Raw genomic sequence first — 17,415 nt, 5'->3', positions numbered from 1 at the left:
CCGCTCAACAAGGGACCTTTGTCGGAGATCAGTCGCGTCCGTAACGCAGGGAAAAAAATGACAGTCGTCTACGGTACTAAGGTCAAATGTCAATGCTTGGTTTACATAGAACTTTGTTAAAATCTACTGTAAAAGTTTTAAAATATTACAAAACACAAAATGCCTTGAAGTTGAAAGTTCAACGTCTTCTAAGAAAACTACTGGATGTCGGCAATAATTTTGTACTCAACATACAACGCGTGCTCTGTTAATGCTCGGTTTAGTTATGAGAGGATAGTAAGTTAAAAGAACAGTTCAGTGTAAAAGTAAAAAATGGGTAAATAGTGTGTGCAAAATAAAAAAAATTCAATATAGTTAGGCAAAAATGTAATGTATAAAGGCTGGAGTGACTGGATGTGTAACAAAATAGCCAGAACACTACTTCCTGCTTATCAGCTCTCTAACTCTGAGTTAGTCAGTGACTTGAAGGGTGATCACACGGGACATAACTCTCTAGTGAGTTTGCAATTGATTCTCAGCATTCAGCTCAGATTCAAAAGCAACAGTTATGGCCCCCTTAAAGTCACTGACTAACTTAGAGTTAGAGAGCTGAACAGCAGGAAGTAGTGTTCTGGCTATTATGTTAGACATCCAGTCACTCCAGCCTTTATACATTACATTTTTGATTAACTAACTATATTAGATACATTTTTTTTATTTTGCACAGCCTATCTATTTACCCAGTTTTTATTTTCATACTGAACAATTCCTTTAAACCCTGTTTGTTCCCAGAAGTACCTGCAAAACATGGCTCCAGACTGTACTGCGGGTGTCTCTGGCAGCGAGTTGGCTTATCCACTTGGGGGGCAGAGAAGTCACCCAGCGTATTGTAGTAGGGAACCTCTCCTACCCCCAAGCAGAGGCAGAGGAAAGTGAAGTCAGTGTGCAAAAATTAATGTATGCGGAAAGGTCTTTTACCCTAAAAGCAGGAGGGCTGCACAGAGCAGATCTCTCTTCCAGACTAATTAAGTAATGAGCTGGTGCAAACATGGTAGTAAGCAATTAGGGCATCTTGAAGAGAAGAGTAAAACAAAATGGCTGCTACATTTGGACAAAGGGAAGCCGTTCATCTTTTCCTGCGGCAGGTCCTCTTGTGTTCTGCGTGCCAGTGTTCCTGCTGACATTTGATGGAGCAGTATGAAGTGTTCCAGCAGCAGTGATACATGGCTTCCTCTTCACAGTTGTAGCACTGCCAAAACAAGAATATGGTCAGTTGAGTTTCAGTCCTATTGAAAGAGCATTTTGATGCTGCACACCATTTTATCTTCTAAAAACTTTGTTTTTTCCCTCAGATTCGGCGACAAATTGCCTCTTCTTCAGACAATTACTCTTCCCGAACTGCTTCCCTGAAGTTGCCTCACGAGGAAACTTCGGGTGACTTCGGAAAACAAAGCGATCCGAGTGCCATCCCGCCGGCGATTTAGATTCTAGCCGGCGAGGAGGCATTCGTCGCCCGAAGAAGAGGCGATTTGTTGTCGGGTGATTAATCTCCCCGAAGCCCAAGCAAAACATACCCACTGCTTCTTCTTGGTCTGCGATATGAGCTGTTTGTGTTGAGCTGCAAGTTTTTTTATTTCTTCCACAAACTCTTCTTTGCATTTTTCTTTGACTTGTTTACACTTTCTATCCATTTCCGCCTGAGCATTAGATACAGCTTTGTTAACAGCTTGTCGCTTCTCCTCTTCCATCTCCACGCGCAGCTACAAGACAAAAATCAGAATCTGCATTTCTAAAATCTGGATTTCACCAGTTAAATTCCCTGTGCCGTTCATTTATACACCAAAAGACAGAATAATAGTATTATTAGTTCCATAAATATCTACAACAGTAAATAAGTAAGCCATAATTACCTACCTGGCCTTTCAGGTGTATCCAGGTGAATAAAGAAGTATTCTCCCTATTTCTCCCTCATACAAATCACTGATTTAAAGCATTAAAGGAAAACTATATCCCCAAAATTAAACCTAAAGCAACAGTTTATATCATATTAAGTGGCATAGTAAAGAATCTCACCAAAACAGTGTATTTAAGTAAATATTGCCCTTTGCATCTCTTGCCTTGAACCCCCATTTTGTGATGGTCTGTGTGCTGCCTCAGAGATCACCTGACCAGAAATACTGTAGCTCTAACTGTAACAGGAAGTAGTGTGGGAGCAAAAGACACAACTCTGTCTGTTAATTGGCTCATGTGACCTAACATGTATGGTTTGTTTGTTTGCACAGTGAATCATACGATCCCAGGGGGTGGCCCTTATTTTTTAAAATGGCAATTTTCCAATTAGGATTCCCAATGACACATACTACTAAACAAGTATATTATTATGAAAATGGTTTATTTACATGAAGCAGGGTTTTACATATGAGCTGTTTCATGTAATATCTTTTTATAGAGACCTACATTGTTTGAGGGGTATAGTTCCTTTAAATAACTGAAGTCACTGAGGATGTTCAGGATTTGGTCCAATCCAAAGATTATGGATTTGGCATATCCCTAGTATTCTGATCCACATATGAATGCATATAATCTGTATGCCACAACAGCACAGCATTATTGAGTGGAATCTCATTTTACAATGTAGCACCCAACTTAACCTCACACCCAAGTTTCTGTGTTAGCTGGGAGTTAGCAGGAGGGCTATGAGTTTCTCATAGGGTAGTCACTGAAGAACTAAAATCATGGGAAAGTTATGGTGATTAATAACCTACAGTGTATACTCGTTGTTCATTGATTATTTAGCAAGCAAGTAGCATGTTAAATCATTGGTGGGCACGAGGAAAGTAGATTTAGGATCTATAAATGCTACATGGGGAACAAACTAAATGTGTACATCCACAAAATATTATACTACTTCATAAAGTACCAGGAAATGGAAAAATTAAGTATTTATTTGTAGTGGGGTTCATAAATGAGCCCTATAACACACAAAGCATGGGCACATATACATACTAAATTACATCCACCAATGAATGGACAGAGCTGTGTCTAGTACTCGTATACCTGTTCCTGTTAAAGTTAGAACTTGCCCTTATTCAGGTGACCCACAGACCATTACAGAATCGTTAAAAAGAAAAAGTTAAGCTTCTTTAACTGGTAATTTATAATTATGTATATTATCTAGGGATGCACCAAATCCGGGATTTGGCCTTTTACAGCAGGATCCTTGTGCCTTGGAGAACCGAATCCTAATTTGCATATGTAAATTAGGGTCGGGAAGAGAAATAACATGACAAGGAAGTAAAAAAAATTTTTTCACTTTTTCTGTTCCTGCCCCTAATTTGCATATGCAAATCACTAGTGTCCTTAGAATCCTTAGTGAGATATTCCTTCGAATACCGAACCAAATCCAGATCCTAATTTGTATATGCAAATCCTTAGTGTCCTTAGAATCCCTAGTGAGATATTCCTCCGAATACCGAACCAAATCCAGATCCTAATTTGCATATGCAAATCCTTAGTGTCCTTAAAATCCTTCGTAAAAGGTTCGGTTGAATAACAAACTGAATCCAGATCCTAATTTGCATGTGCATATCCTTAGTGAAAGATTTGGGCTGAATAACTAACTGAATCCAGATCCTAATTTGCATATGCAAATCCTTAGTGTCCTTAGAGAAAGATTCAGCCTAATACCAAACTGAATCCAGATGCAAATTAGGATCTGGATTCGGTTCGGTATTCGGCTGAATCCAAAATAGTGGATTCGGTGCATCCCTTATATTGTCTGTTGGTTAAGCATTTGTTCTAAACGTAAACGTTTTCCTTTGAAGTCAAAAGCTCTAATCAGATGGGAAATGATACCTATACATTTTCAGCATATATCACATATACTGTTCAGACCAATATTACCTTATCTAATGCTTCTCGTACAACTCTCTCTGTCTCTCGCTTGTTGTCTACACCCATCCTTTCCTTGTATTCATTGAATATCTTGCTATACTTGTCGTGACACATGTTCTGGCAGGCCACATCGTTGTTGGTCTGTGTGCTCCGGTGCAGCATTCTGGGAGAGGGGGCACTTGGCTTCTTGGTCTGTGTGCAAACTGAAATCTTTTCCACTGGAGGAGGAACAGGCGGAATCTCCTGACTTGAGCTCACTGCTTCAGTTTCAGGTTCAGGCTCTTGTTCCTAAGTGTCACATTTTTAAATTAGCAACGCCGGTGAAATGCATTTTTGGAAAAAGTACAGATGAACTGAACAATCGTGACGTTGTGCAAGAAAGGATGCTAAAGTTCCGTGCTGAAAAGCTTTGAAGGTTTATATACTTGAATGCAATACGAACACACACACAAGGACATGTACCTTAAAAGCCTTTCTGTAAGCATCCTTGTACCTTTACTGTATGTTGGCCATAGCATCCAATCAACAATTAGATTTGAACAGTCACCTACAGGTTAGAAACCAAATCGAAGATCTGATTGGTTGCTATGGGCAACATCACCGGTGAGGTTTGTCTCCAATGTTAATAAATATGCTGCCCCTCAGGATTACAGACTAGGCATAAATCATACAGGTATGGGACCTGCTATCCAGAATGTTTGGGACCTGGGGTTTTCCGGATAATGGATCTTTCTGTAATTTGGATCTTTATACCTTAAAGGGGACCTGTCACCCAGACATAAAAATCTGTATAATAAAAGCCCTTTTAAATTAAACATGAAATCCAAATTCTTTTTGTATTAAAGCATTCATAGCTGTTGTAAGCTCATTTAAAAATCTCAGCTGTCAATCAAATATTGTCTGCCCCTCCTCTATGCCTTAGACAATTACTTTCACTTTCCATTCAGCACTTCCTAGATGTCACTCCTATCCCCACATTCCCCCATTCTCTTCACCATTTAATTGTGTAACCAGGACATGGGGATGGACATCAGGTCTCCCATTCTGGTGCACAAACAAGATTCTGAGATGATACAAGACTTGTCTTAATAACACTGTCCACAAAATGGCTTCTGCCTGCTTGCTAGAATTATGAATTCCTAGACCGAAGGAAACAAATTTAAAATAATTTTTACAGTGTAGTTAAAGTTCATTTTGCTTGACTAACGTAATTAAATAGGATTTGGATTTTTTTTTTTGGGTGACGGGTCCCCTTTAAATCTACTACAAAATCATGTAAAACTTACACCCAACAGGCTGGTTTATCTTCCAATAAGGATTGATTATATCTCAGTTTATATTAAGTACAAGGTTTTATTATTATAGAGAAAAGGAAAATGATTTTTATTGAATATTTATTTGAATAAAATGGAGTCTATGGGAAAAAACCTTTCTGTAATTCTGAGCTTTCTGGTTAACGGGTCCTCAAAGCTTGCCAGTTGTATCTCAAGGAGCGGGTATCTGATATAATAAGCCTCAAACCCCCAAAAATACAGAATTCCATAAAGCCAATTAGTTTAAAGGTATGACTGTCAATGTAAGGTTGTGTATGTGAGCAGCGATATAGCCACTATTCATTATATTATAAAGAAATCATGCCTTATGGCATTTTGTTGTTTTTCTGTACTGGCCATCAAAGTGCTAAAAATGATCTCATACAATTTATTACTAACTGCAAAGAGCCCATTTGTGAAGCTACACATTCAGGCCACAAGCAGATGAATGCAAAAAAAGCAAGGCAGTATACACGGGGAGGCACATTTATCAAAGGTCGAATTTCGAATTTGTGTGAGTTTTTTTTAAACCCCTTTTAATTCTAATATACTCTAAATTCGTTTGGGCGGTTATTTAATAACAAAATCGAATACTGTATCTAAAACTCGCACAAATTTTACAGACTCGAAAAGTTGAAGCAAATTCATTCATTTATTCTTCGATAAAAACTCGAATGTCAGGAAGACTAGAAACATGTCCAAATTGATGCCTGGACCTCTCCCATTGACTTATATATGAACTTGGCAGGTTTTCAAAGGCGAATAGTTGAATTCGAGTTTTTAAAGGGCAAGAGTATGATAAATCTCGAAATTCAAATTAAAACTCGAATTGAGGTTTGGATAATTCACAATTCAAATTTGAGTGTTTCGAACATATAAAAAATTAGAATTTTCAATTCGACCCTTAATAAATCTGCCCCTGAATGTAAGGTGTGGGTTGTGCATTTCTCAATATTCCTGCTAAATGTCAGTTCTTCGCTTGCAACACATTGGACTTACTTCCATTTTAGGCTCTAAATTTTGATTGCGTCTTCCTTTCTTGGCTCTAGGTTCCTGAGATGTTTTGTGCTTAGATTAGGAAGAACAAAAAAAAGATATCAACAACCACTGACATTCATACACATGGTAATAGTAGTGTAACTGTGTTAACTCACTAGTTATTACTATACTGCAGCTCTTGTAGAAAGCTGAAGGGAAATAATTCATGGTTTTGTATTTATGCCCAGACAACATTACGTCTTTCTTGTATCTGCAATGTTTCAAGCCCAGTACAGCTATAAGACCTGTTATCTAGAACGATCGGGACCAGGGGCTTTCTGGATAACAGATCTTTCTGTAATTTGGATCAAATTCATACCTTAAGTCTACTAGAAAAACATTAAATAAGCCCAATAGGCTGGTTTTGCTTCTAAAGAAATCATTATATCTTAGTTGGGATCAAGTACAAGGTACTTGTTTGTTATGACAGAGAAAAAGGAAATTATTTTTAAATATTTTGGATTATTTGGATAAAATGGAGTCCGAAATTTAGAGCTTTCTGGATAACGGATCCCATACCTGTTTATTGAAAGTAGAACATGCTGGAATAAAGGTCCTCTGAGGACTCCAAGGGGCAGATTTTTCAAGGGTAAAATTGAAAATTCAAAGTAAAAAAAATCCGAATTTCGAGCTATTTTTGTGTACTTCGACTAGGAAATAGTCCAAATTCGATTCGAATAAAATTTGAAATTTATCATGTACAGTCTCTTTAAAACTTCAACTTCGACCATTCACCATCTAAAACCTGCCAAATTGCTGTTTTAGCCTATGGGGGACCTCCTAGAACCTGGAGTCAATTGATTCTAGGGGGTCAATTGGTGGAAAAATCAAAGTTTTTTTTGAAAATATTATGAATTGAATTTGATCATACTTCGATTTGAACGATCGAATACAGCCTATTCACCCAAAAAAAAAAAGCTTGATTATTTTAATAAATTTCGGTTGGTCTGGGAGTTCACAAAATAACTCCCATTACTTTGAAATTCGACCCTTGATAAATCTGCCCCACAAGTGTACTGAAATGCATTACTAATCGGGTCAGAGCAAAATGTGAAACTGTAATATATATAGTGAATAAAGTACCCCCTATTGTAAAATATAAGGATATTATATAAGTCCCTGAGGAGTTTCATGACCATATAAAAACACGAGGCCAAAGGCTAAGTGTTTTTATAAAGGTCATGGAACACCGAGGTAACTTCTAATATCCTCATATTTTCCAACAAGGGGAACTTTATTTATTATAATACACACGTTTTAGTGAGTCATGTGACAAAAATGACATCACTACTCACCGTTTATAAGGATATAATTTACAAGATATTCATGGCTTTTGAGCATTATATATTCATAAACTTGTCACAGGGGGTCACCATCTTGGAAAGTGTCTGTGACACTCACATGCTCAGTGGGCTCTGATTGGCTGTTGAGAAGCTAAGCTTAGGGCTCGTCACTAATTATCCAGCAGAAAATGAGCTTCCCCTGTAATATAAGCTGATGCTACAGGTTTTCTGATTATTAAATTCTGATGCTAATTGCACTGGTTTATGTGCTGCCATGTAGTAATTATCTGTATTAATTACTAATCAGCCTTATATTGTGACATTTCTATTCTATGTGTACTGTATATTGTGAGTGGGTCCCTAAGCTCAGTAAGTGACAGCAGCACAGAGCATGTGCAGTGAATTAGCAGAAAAGAAGATGGGGAGCTACTGGGGCATCTTTGGAGACACAGATCTTTACTGCTAAAGGGCTGTGGTTGCCTTGGGCTGGTACAAAAGCACAAAACTTAATGTACAACATTCTAGCTACTTCTTCAGTTAGGCTTTAGTTCTCCTTTAACAATGACATAAAGCCTCTCTCAGATGGATCTACAATATCCTTGCTCGGTGGACGAAGTAGAGGATGAAGATGAAAAATGGCCAAAGGTTTTCCAGGTCCAGTAACCGAGGGGTACCAATCAGCAGGTGGCCTATGGAAGTCTACTTGCAATGAGAATACCAAAAGCCAAGCTGTGTACCTTATTACTACACAGCCATATTAGTTCCATGTAGATGTCCTTTTTTTAAACATTAAATTATGTTTCCACCTTCTTATAGTAAACATATTGTCCTACTTACTTGATCATTGCTGGTAGAGGATATGCTAGATTCAGCTTCCTCCTCTCCTTTATCTTCGCCTTTGGATTTCCAGAACCGTCCTTCTCGCAAAAAGCGTTGGTGCAACTGCAGCTCATCGCAGGCTTTTTTCCAGCCCATACTGCGTTTCACTTGTAGCTGATGCACGTTGACAGTAATCTCCTGAATATTATCTGATGGGATCCAGGCTCTATAAAGGAATGACATTTAGCAATATTACGGTAACAATGTAAGTACATAACTTGCAATAAAAAAAAGGAAACAATCAAAGGTCAAACAGTTAAGGCCTTGACGATAACCCTCCAGTTCATCTGTCTGGGAAATTAATATTTATCTAGCATGCTGGACCCAAAAAACACCAAATACAGAAGCATAAAGCAATGAAAGTAGTGGGGTCTAAAGATGCAAATTCTCATAGCCTGGACCCAACAGGGGGTATAAAAGGTTTTTTTTTTTTCCTTTTTCACATCTGGATAAAACAAAGGTAGAACTTCTCAGACATATTTTGGTACAAGTATAGAGGACCCGTTATCTGGAAGCCCATAATCAGAAAGCTCCGAAATATGGCAAGGCCATCTCCCATACACTCTATTTTAAGGAAATAATTAAAATTTTTAAAAATGATTTCCTTTTTCTCTGTAATAATAAAACAATACATTGTACTTGATCCCAGCAAAACAATCCTATTGGGTTTAATTAATGTTTAAATGATTTTTTTTAGTAGACTATGGTGATCCAAATTACAAAAAGACCCATTATCCAGAAAAACCCAGGTCCCGAGCATTCAGCATAATAGATCCCATACTTGCCCTATGCTCCCTGTGTGTGCCATACTCTGCCTGCCCTACTCTGTACCTTGTGGGACGTAAGCCTGGTAGGGTTTGTTCTGGGGTTTTGTTAGCATTTGGAAGTTGTTTTTAAAGGGCACTAAGGTGTTTAATCATGTGCTGGAGAGGTGCAGTGTTAACGACAGGGGAGGAGGCAGCATATGGATTTAAAGGAGAACGAAAGCCAAAACGTACTTAGGGTTCCATTGTGTGGCCCTTATATATGCCTCCTGAATCGCTACCTTTTATTTTAAAATTATGTATAGTTTAAGATGCAGCACTATAAAGAGATTGCAGCCGCCATCTTGGTTAGTGTGCACTTCCGTCTTATACAGACCATAATTATCTATGCAAAGGAAGCGCGGAATACATGACATACACAGATCTGCAGCTCTTCTCATTGCTCCTGTTCCCCCCCTTTCTGCTAGCCTTGAGCTTCATCATGGAGACGAGACACACCGGCCAATCGAATCAGATGAGCGGGTTAGACAGAGTCAAGCAGGAGAAAATGCAAATAGCCCTGAGGGACATGAGGGAAGGGCTATTATAGTTAGAACCAGTGTCGGACTGGGCTGTCAGGACACCGGGAAAAAACCCGGTGGGCTCCAGGCTCTTGTGGGCCCAGATCTGCTTCCCAGTGGCGCGGGAACATGGCTGTGGTTTAAATGGGTGTGGTTTAAAAGGGGGAGTGGTCAACAATGGCTTCCATCACCAGCCCTCCATTACGTAGGGCAGAAAATTCTGAACCTCTGTACCACAGAAGTTGGACAGCACTGATCTAGTTTCCATGGTCTAGGTATTTTTGGATTGAATCTGGTTTTCTTTAAATACAGAGCCTGCTCAGGTAGTGGTAAAAGATCATCCCACTCACTTCCTCCCTAAAGGAGCTGCTGTAACCAGATCTCCATAGCGCTGGGCACCCATGCAATGGTGAAGGTTGGCTATAAGGTTGTTCTATTATAAGCATTTGTGTGCAGGGCCCTCGGTTTTCATTTTTATTCTGCAACCATTGTTTGTTCAATTATTGTAAGACCCATGTCTTATCTGTCTGTACGTGATGATTTGACTAATAATTCACTATTGAAAATCTTCCTCATTGTTCTCCTTTTCCCCTACTTTGAAGGAAGAATCCCTGTCTAACATATAGGAAGGACAGCACCAAAGCAACCCAAAGTCTCATGGCCTCTGTGGGTCTGTAAGATGTAGAGGTAGGGGATCCATTATCCAGAAAGCTCTGAATTACGGAAAGGCAGTAACCCATAGATTTAATTTTATCCAAATAAACCGAATTTCCTTTTCCTCTGTAATAATAAAACAGTATATTGCACTTGATCCCAAGTAGTTATTCCTTACTGGAAGCAAAACCAGCCTATTGGATTTATTTAATGTTTACATGATTTTCTAGTAGACTTAAAGGGCACCTATCACAGCCAAAATCAAACACATATTAACAATCTGACCATTACAAGCTAAACACGTTTAATCAAACTACATATATAGTTTTTTGAAAAAACTGCAGGTTTTAAAAAAATCCTTTACTTTATCAAATGGGTTCTTTCACTGAAGGAGGCCATACTGAGACTCTAACAGAGACTCTAATGTGCACATTTCAGGAGCATGCTCAGATTGTAACACTGCTTTGAGTATTCTACCCAGAATGCCTTGTTTTAGTAAACTCCTCCTCTAGAAGTATCCACTAGAAGTGCTGCCACCTGCTAACTTCCAGCAGGTGGCAGCACTACTGAACAGCAGCTAACACACAGGTTTGGCTGATTTGAAAGTAGCTTAGAAGGGTTGATAAGCAACAAGGAATTTCAACTGAGCATGTGCGAGATTTCAGAGCTGCAGTTGGCTGGGAAGATATAGGTAGGAGGAGCCAGTGAAATCTAAGATGGCTGCCTCAGCTAGAACTGCAGTGGAGATAGGAGAGATCTTGCAGAAGGAATAGTGAGCTGATCATTTACATTATACAAACAATTCTAACTGTTTTAAAAATCAGATTTCTTGAACTTTCACATAGTGTATTTACTTAGTAAATGATTTTGGTCATGATTGGTGCCCTTTAAGGTATGGAGATCCAAATTACGGATAGAACATTATCTGAAAAACTCCAGGTCCAATACCTGTACAACCCTATGGAAACGTCCTGCATTGAAGAGGCAAGTCTGAGTGGATAACTTTTCAATGAGCAACTGTAAAGATGACTTTGGGGCAACAGTGCATAACTTCTGGAAAAACAGCAGCCATGCGATGTTTCAGCTTGAATGTGGTGCTCAGAAAGAATTATTTCAATACCTCTGATGATGGTAGCCAAAAAAACGAACATCAACTTGATTGTCTTCTTTCTGCATGACCTTGGCTGGCCAAAACCCAAAACCTTTCATCTTAGCCCAGACCAATTCATGATTAGGTATCTGAAAAAAAATAGATATTCATAGAATAGTGATTGACAACACAATTATTTCCAGGCCTGTCTTTTCTACAGTGCTAAGCCGTGAACAAAGAATTCTTAGTAGATTTCTTTCTTGAGGACATGTGCTTCTTTGGAGCACCGGTACCAAAGATTTACTAAGGGGCTGACATATAACGGACTAGATATTTAATGCAAAGTGGCAAAAAATGTTCTTAAGCTTAAAGGCCATTTTCAGTTGCAAACTGGAAAAATAGCAGAATAGGAAGGCTAAGACATCAAAAACAAAGTAAAAAATGAAGGGAGACTTATGCTTACGATAGGTCCATCTGTAACATTAAAAAAAAAACTTAAAGGTAAACTTTCCCTTTAAGAAATAGTATAAGGATGGGGGTATTGTACCACAATGTTATTATTTTTGCTGCCAAGATTTCAAAGCAGTTTAGAGAAAAGACAAGTGTTCTGCTTTTTTGAGGAGCAGGATAGAATTGTTACATAGGTAATCTGGATTGGGGTAAAAAACAAAATTCAACCCCACCAAGTGTTCCCCTGTGTGTTTATATATATATATATATATATATATATATATATATAGTTTCCTGCAGGCAGCCGCACTCGGATCCGGATTTCTTAGATGTGGGTGCTGGTTCAAATATTATGTATAACTTTCACATAGAGCCGCACACCATTTTCTTCTTTGTGAATCAAATAATATTTATTTTCATAAATTTGTGTTCCAACGTTTCGGCCCTCGTTTCGGATCCTTGAGAAAGGCCCTAAGGAGGGCCGAAACGTTGGAACACAAATTTATGCAAATAAATATTATTTGATTCACAAAGAAGAAAATGGTGTGTGGCTCTATGTGAAAGTTATATATATATATATATATATATATATATATATATATATATATATATATATATATATATATATATATATTATATATATATATATATATTTATATATAATTCCACATATAACGGCACTCACCAAATAACGTATCACAGCTGGGTGCTAACCGTAATTCACATAAGCCCAAGTTTGAAAGCACTCACAGCAGATTTCATCAGTGTATAATAAGGTTTATTCACCGCTCACATCTACGCGTTTCAACCCTCAATGGGTCGTCATCAGGATAGTGTATCCAAGTGAGTAGCACACATTTAAAAATTCTCACACCAATCAGTGTAGTGTTTCAATAGTGACATCATCATCCAATTACCCTTAATAATTACCTACACAGCCACTATGTAGATACATCTCAATTTAACCCTCTAACTCAGACACATTCCCAAAGAGGAGGAACCTGTATATCTAGATCGAATATGGTATGACAACCATGCATTATAAATTTGGATCAGTACCACCCATTTCATATTACAAATAATCGAAAATCGCCATCCATATATAACTAACCCTCCAATTTCAATCAATCACTCCCATCGATACCATCCTATCCAGAATGTGTCATCAGTTAGCATATCCCACACCACTATTAAAAGTGAATATGTGCAAATAAAAATTTATCATCTCAATTTTAAAGTGCTAAGTGCATATTTAGATATAAGTGCCTTAGTCTAATGTGACCTATGCCATATAAATAGACATATACATTAAAAGTTAAAACATTAAAATTCTTCAAAAGTAGTGTTCTGTGATATAAAAGTTAAATCCATCAAGTGCAAATCAGCAATAAATAACAATATCATAAAAGTCGAAAGAGTTGAAAAATTTTATAACACCTAAGAAATTTCTAAAAAGTCCAGAGAGTTGCAAGCCAGCGCTATCAGGCTACCAGTCTCTCAGCGCAAGGTCTATTCCGAATGGTGAGGAGGGCATCCTATAGTTCATTATAAAAAACAGGATAATGAATACATCTCATTCAACCCCTTGGGGGAGATAGTATCCAGGGTTCGTATCCATCTGGCTTCCTTTTGTAGTAAGATCTTCCCCCTATCTCCACCCCTTCTCAATGGGGGAACACAATCAATCAGCATCGCCCGCAATGATGGCAATGAATGGCCACTATTCACAAAATGTCTGGCAAGGGGGATTTCGGTTTTCCCAGTAGCCAAAGCTGACCGAATTGCCGATCTGTGATTGTTCATCCGCAATCTAAAGGATGTAACACATTTGCCTATATAGTATAAGCCACATGGGCAAACGATACAGTAGATCACATGATCAGAAATGCAGGTTAGTCGGTGTCGTATCTGTAACCTCTTCCCACTATGGGGATGGGGGAATGTGTCCCCAATTAGTAGACAACCACATGTCTTACAGTTTCCACAGCGAAAACAGCCCGGTTTTCCTCTTGTTAACCACATGCCGCTGTTCTCTTTCTTCAAATCTGTCACCATCAGTACATCCTTTAGAGATCGGCCCCGTCGATAGGCACATATAGGTGGAGGACTTTTAATAAAAGGTAAACTTGAGTCCATTTGTATTACTGGCCAGTGCTTCTTGATCACTGAATTTATCTGTTTACTCACTGGTGTGTAATCCGTCACAAACACCATTTTGTCACCTTCATTCAATAATCCACCTTTAACATCTATTTCATTATTACTATTGTTGGATGCCCTTTCCATCTCACCATTTAAGAAGTCCCAAGAGTATCCCCGTTCAAGGAATCGGTCTCTCATCTCCAAAGCCTGTATTTTTGCTGTAGCCCCATCCGAATTAACCCTGAATACTCTCAGGAATTGGGTATATGGAATCGATTTTAGAACAGCAGGGGGATGAAAGCTGTGAGCATGTAACACAGTATTGCGATCAGTCTTTTTGCGAAACAAACCAGTTGAATTCCTTTGCACTTTACTGGAAATGGTTTTGACCTGCAATTATTTCCGATTCGAGGAGACCTTTTACCTACAAAAGACTGGTACAGCAATGGGCTCTAATGTGGCCCCCTCATATGCCAACCTCTTTATGGATGCTTTTGAATGTCGGTACATTTTTCCTGAATTTGGACAATATTTGTTATTGTATCGGAGATTTATCGATGACATTTTGATTATTTGGCGAGGGGACCACATTGGAGCTCAGGGTTTTGTGACCTACTTAAATGAATTACCCACTCCTGTGAAATTTACTGCAGAATACCATAGGGACACAATAGATTTTTTGGATGTAAGATTGTTCAGAACAGCAAATGGGATTGGCACTACATTGTTTCGCAAAAAGACTGATCGCAATACTGTGTTACATGCTCACAGCTTTCATCCCCCTGCTGTTCTAAAATCGATTCCATATACCCAATTCCTGAGAGTATTCAGGGTTAATTCGGATGGGGCTACAGCAAAAATACAGGCTTTGGAGATGAGAGACCGATTCCTTGAACGGGGATACTCTTGGGACTTCTTAAATGGTGAGATGGAAAGGGCATCCAACAATAGTAATAATGAAATAGATGTTAAAGGTGGATTATTGAATGAAGGTGACAAAATGGTGTTTGTGACGGATTACACACCAGTGAGTAAACAGATAAATTCAGTGATCAAGAAGCACTGGCCAGTAATACAAATGGACTCAAGTTTACCTTTTATTAAAAGTCCTCCACCTATATGTGCCTATCGACGGGGCCGATCTCTAAAGGATGTACTGATGGTGACAGATTTGAAGAAAGAGAACAGCGGCATGTGGTTAACAAGAGGAAAACCGGGCTGTTTTCGCTGTGGAAACTGTAAGACATGTGGTTGTCTACTAATTGGGGACACATTCCCCCATCCCCATAGTGGGAAGAGGTTACAGATACGACACCGACTAACCTGCATTTCTGATCATGTGATCTACTGTATCGTTTGCCCATGTGGCTTATACTATATAGGCAAATGTGTTACATCCTTTAGATTGCGGATGAACAATCACAGATCGGCAATTCGGTCAGCTTTGGCTACTGGGAAAACCGAAATCCCCCTTGCCAGACATTTTGTGAATAGTGGCCATTCATTGCCATCATTGCGGGCGATGCTGATTGATTGTGTTCCCCCATTGAGAAGGGGTGGAGATAGGGGGAAGATCTTACTACAAAAGGAAGCCAGATGGATACGAACCCTGGATACTATCTCCCCCAAGGGGTTGAATGAGATGTATTCATTATCCTGTTTTTTATAATGAACTATAGGATGCCCTCCTCACCATTCGGAATAGACCTTGCGCTGAGAGACTGGTAGCCTGATAGCGCTGGCTTGCAACTCTCTGGACTTTTTAGAAATTTCTTAGGTGTTATAAAATTTTTCAACTCTTTCGACTTTTATGATATTGTTATTTATTGCTGATTTGCACTTGATGGATTTAACTTTTATATCACAGAACACTACTTTTGAAGAATTTTAATGTTTTAACTTTTAATGTATATGTCTATTTATATGGCATAGGTCACATTAGACTAAGGCACTTATATCTAAATATGCACTTAGCACTTTAAAATTGAGATGATAAATTTTTATTTGCACATATTCACTTTTAATAGTGGTGTGGGATATGCTAACTGATGACACATTCTGGATAGGATGGTATCGATGGGAGTGATTGATTGAAATTGGAGGGTTAGTTATATATGGATGGCGATTTTCGATTATTTGTAATATGAAATGGGTGGTACTGATCCAAATTTATAATGCATGGTTGTCATACCATATTCGATCTAGATATACAGGTTCCTCCTCTTTGGGAATGTGTCTGAGTTAGAGGGTTAAATTGAGATGTATCTACATAGTGGCTGTGTAGGTAATTATTAAGGGTAATTGGATGATGATGTCACTATTGAAACACTACACTGATTGGTGTGAGAATTTTTAAATGTGTGCTACTCACTTGGATACACTATCCTGATGACGACCCATTGAGGGTTGAAACGCGTAGATGTGAGCGGTGAATAAACCTTATTATACACTGATGAAATCTGCTGTGAGTGCTTTCAAACTTGGGCTTATATTTATATATATATATATATATATATATATATATATATATATATATATATATATATATATATATATATATATATATAAACAAACACAAATGATTTTTTTTTTGGACAGAAACACACATACCTATTGTTTTTATAAGAATGTCTAGACTAAGGCAATTGTAATATATTTTAAAGTAAACCTCCTTGTTCAACACGAATTGAATGTTAACATACTTTTTGCCTATAGTTCTAATCACACAAAGTCTATGATATTCTTCAGCTAAACTGGCCAAACAGGAAAACTGAAGCTGCATAGGTAATTGTCCTGCATAATAAACCTACACATTTTTGTCACGAGAAAGGGTGCTAGGTTCGGGGGTTGTTTATAAAGATTTAATTTACTAATTACTTAATTAAAAAAGCTTATTAAAATGTTAAGATAATAAAATCCAGTAAGGTTATTTTTTTAAATTAAAGCAAGGCTTTCATTTGCATATGTAAATTAGGGGTAAGTAGGGAAATCACGTGACTTTTTCCTTTCCTGCCCCTAATTTGCATATGCAAATTAGGATTCAGATTCGGTACTCAGCCGAATCCAAAATAGTGGATTCGGTGCATCCCTACTAAAAAGTATTACAATACAATGCAACCCTCTTGTATTACACTTTACAGTATATCTATCACAGTATAGGAATGAATCATCTCCATAACAAAAATACTTACACAGGGATAGCAGAACCAATTTTCAGGACGAGCATTTGACAAATAGAAGCAATTTTTGCAAAGCTGCAGCTCATCCAACTGAAATAAGAAAATTTCAGGGTAAAGTCAGGGTATAACAATGGCACTATGGACCATGGATTTGAAAATGTTACTAGGACAAAGAATTTGCACTATTTTG

General features: G+C 38.1%; 1 protein-coding gene across 8 annotated transcripts in view; it reads right to left on the bottom strand.

Annotated features, from left to right (window-relative positions):
* Positions 1-659: 659 nt before the first annotated feature.
* The window catches only part of zmynd11.S (zinc finger MYND-type containing 11 S homeolog), a 59,907-nt gene continuing 43,151 nt past the window's right edge, over positions 660-17,415 (bottom strand). For 6 of the 8 annotated variants that reach the window (XM_018269031.2, XM_018269039.2, XM_018269038.2 and 3 more), the window contains 7 exons: positions 17,238-17,315; positions 11,485-11,603; positions 8,345-8,552; positions 6,186-6,254; positions 3,883-4,161; positions 1,554-1,739; positions 661-1,228 (listed from right to left, as the gene is read on the bottom strand). In XM_018269031.2, coding sequence (XP_018124520.1) covers positions 1,106-1,228; positions 1,554-1,739; positions 3,883-4,161; positions 6,186-6,254; positions 8,345-8,552; positions 11,485-11,603; positions 17,238-17,315 — 1,062 coding nt within the window. In that variant the 3' untranslated portion in view covers positions 661-1,105. Of the gene's footprint in view, positions 1,229-1,553; positions 1,740-3,882; positions 4,162-6,185; positions 6,255-8,344; positions 8,553-11,484; positions 11,604-17,237; positions 17,316-17,415 lie in introns of all 8 variants that reach the window. The other 2 variants (XM_018269040.2, XM_041567362.1) reach the window with 1 other exon arrangement.

The sequence above is a fragment of the Xenopus laevis genome, chromosome 6S (assembly GCF_017654675.1).
Source record: "Xenopus laevis strain J_2021 chromosome 6S, Xenopus_laevis_v10.1, whole genome shotgun sequence".
Taxonomy (NCBI): Eukaryota; Metazoa; Chordata; class Amphibia; order Anura; family Pipidae; genus Xenopus; species Xenopus laevis.
Note: the sequence above shows the minus strand (reverse complement) of the source record. Positions and strands in the feature narration are given on the sequence as shown.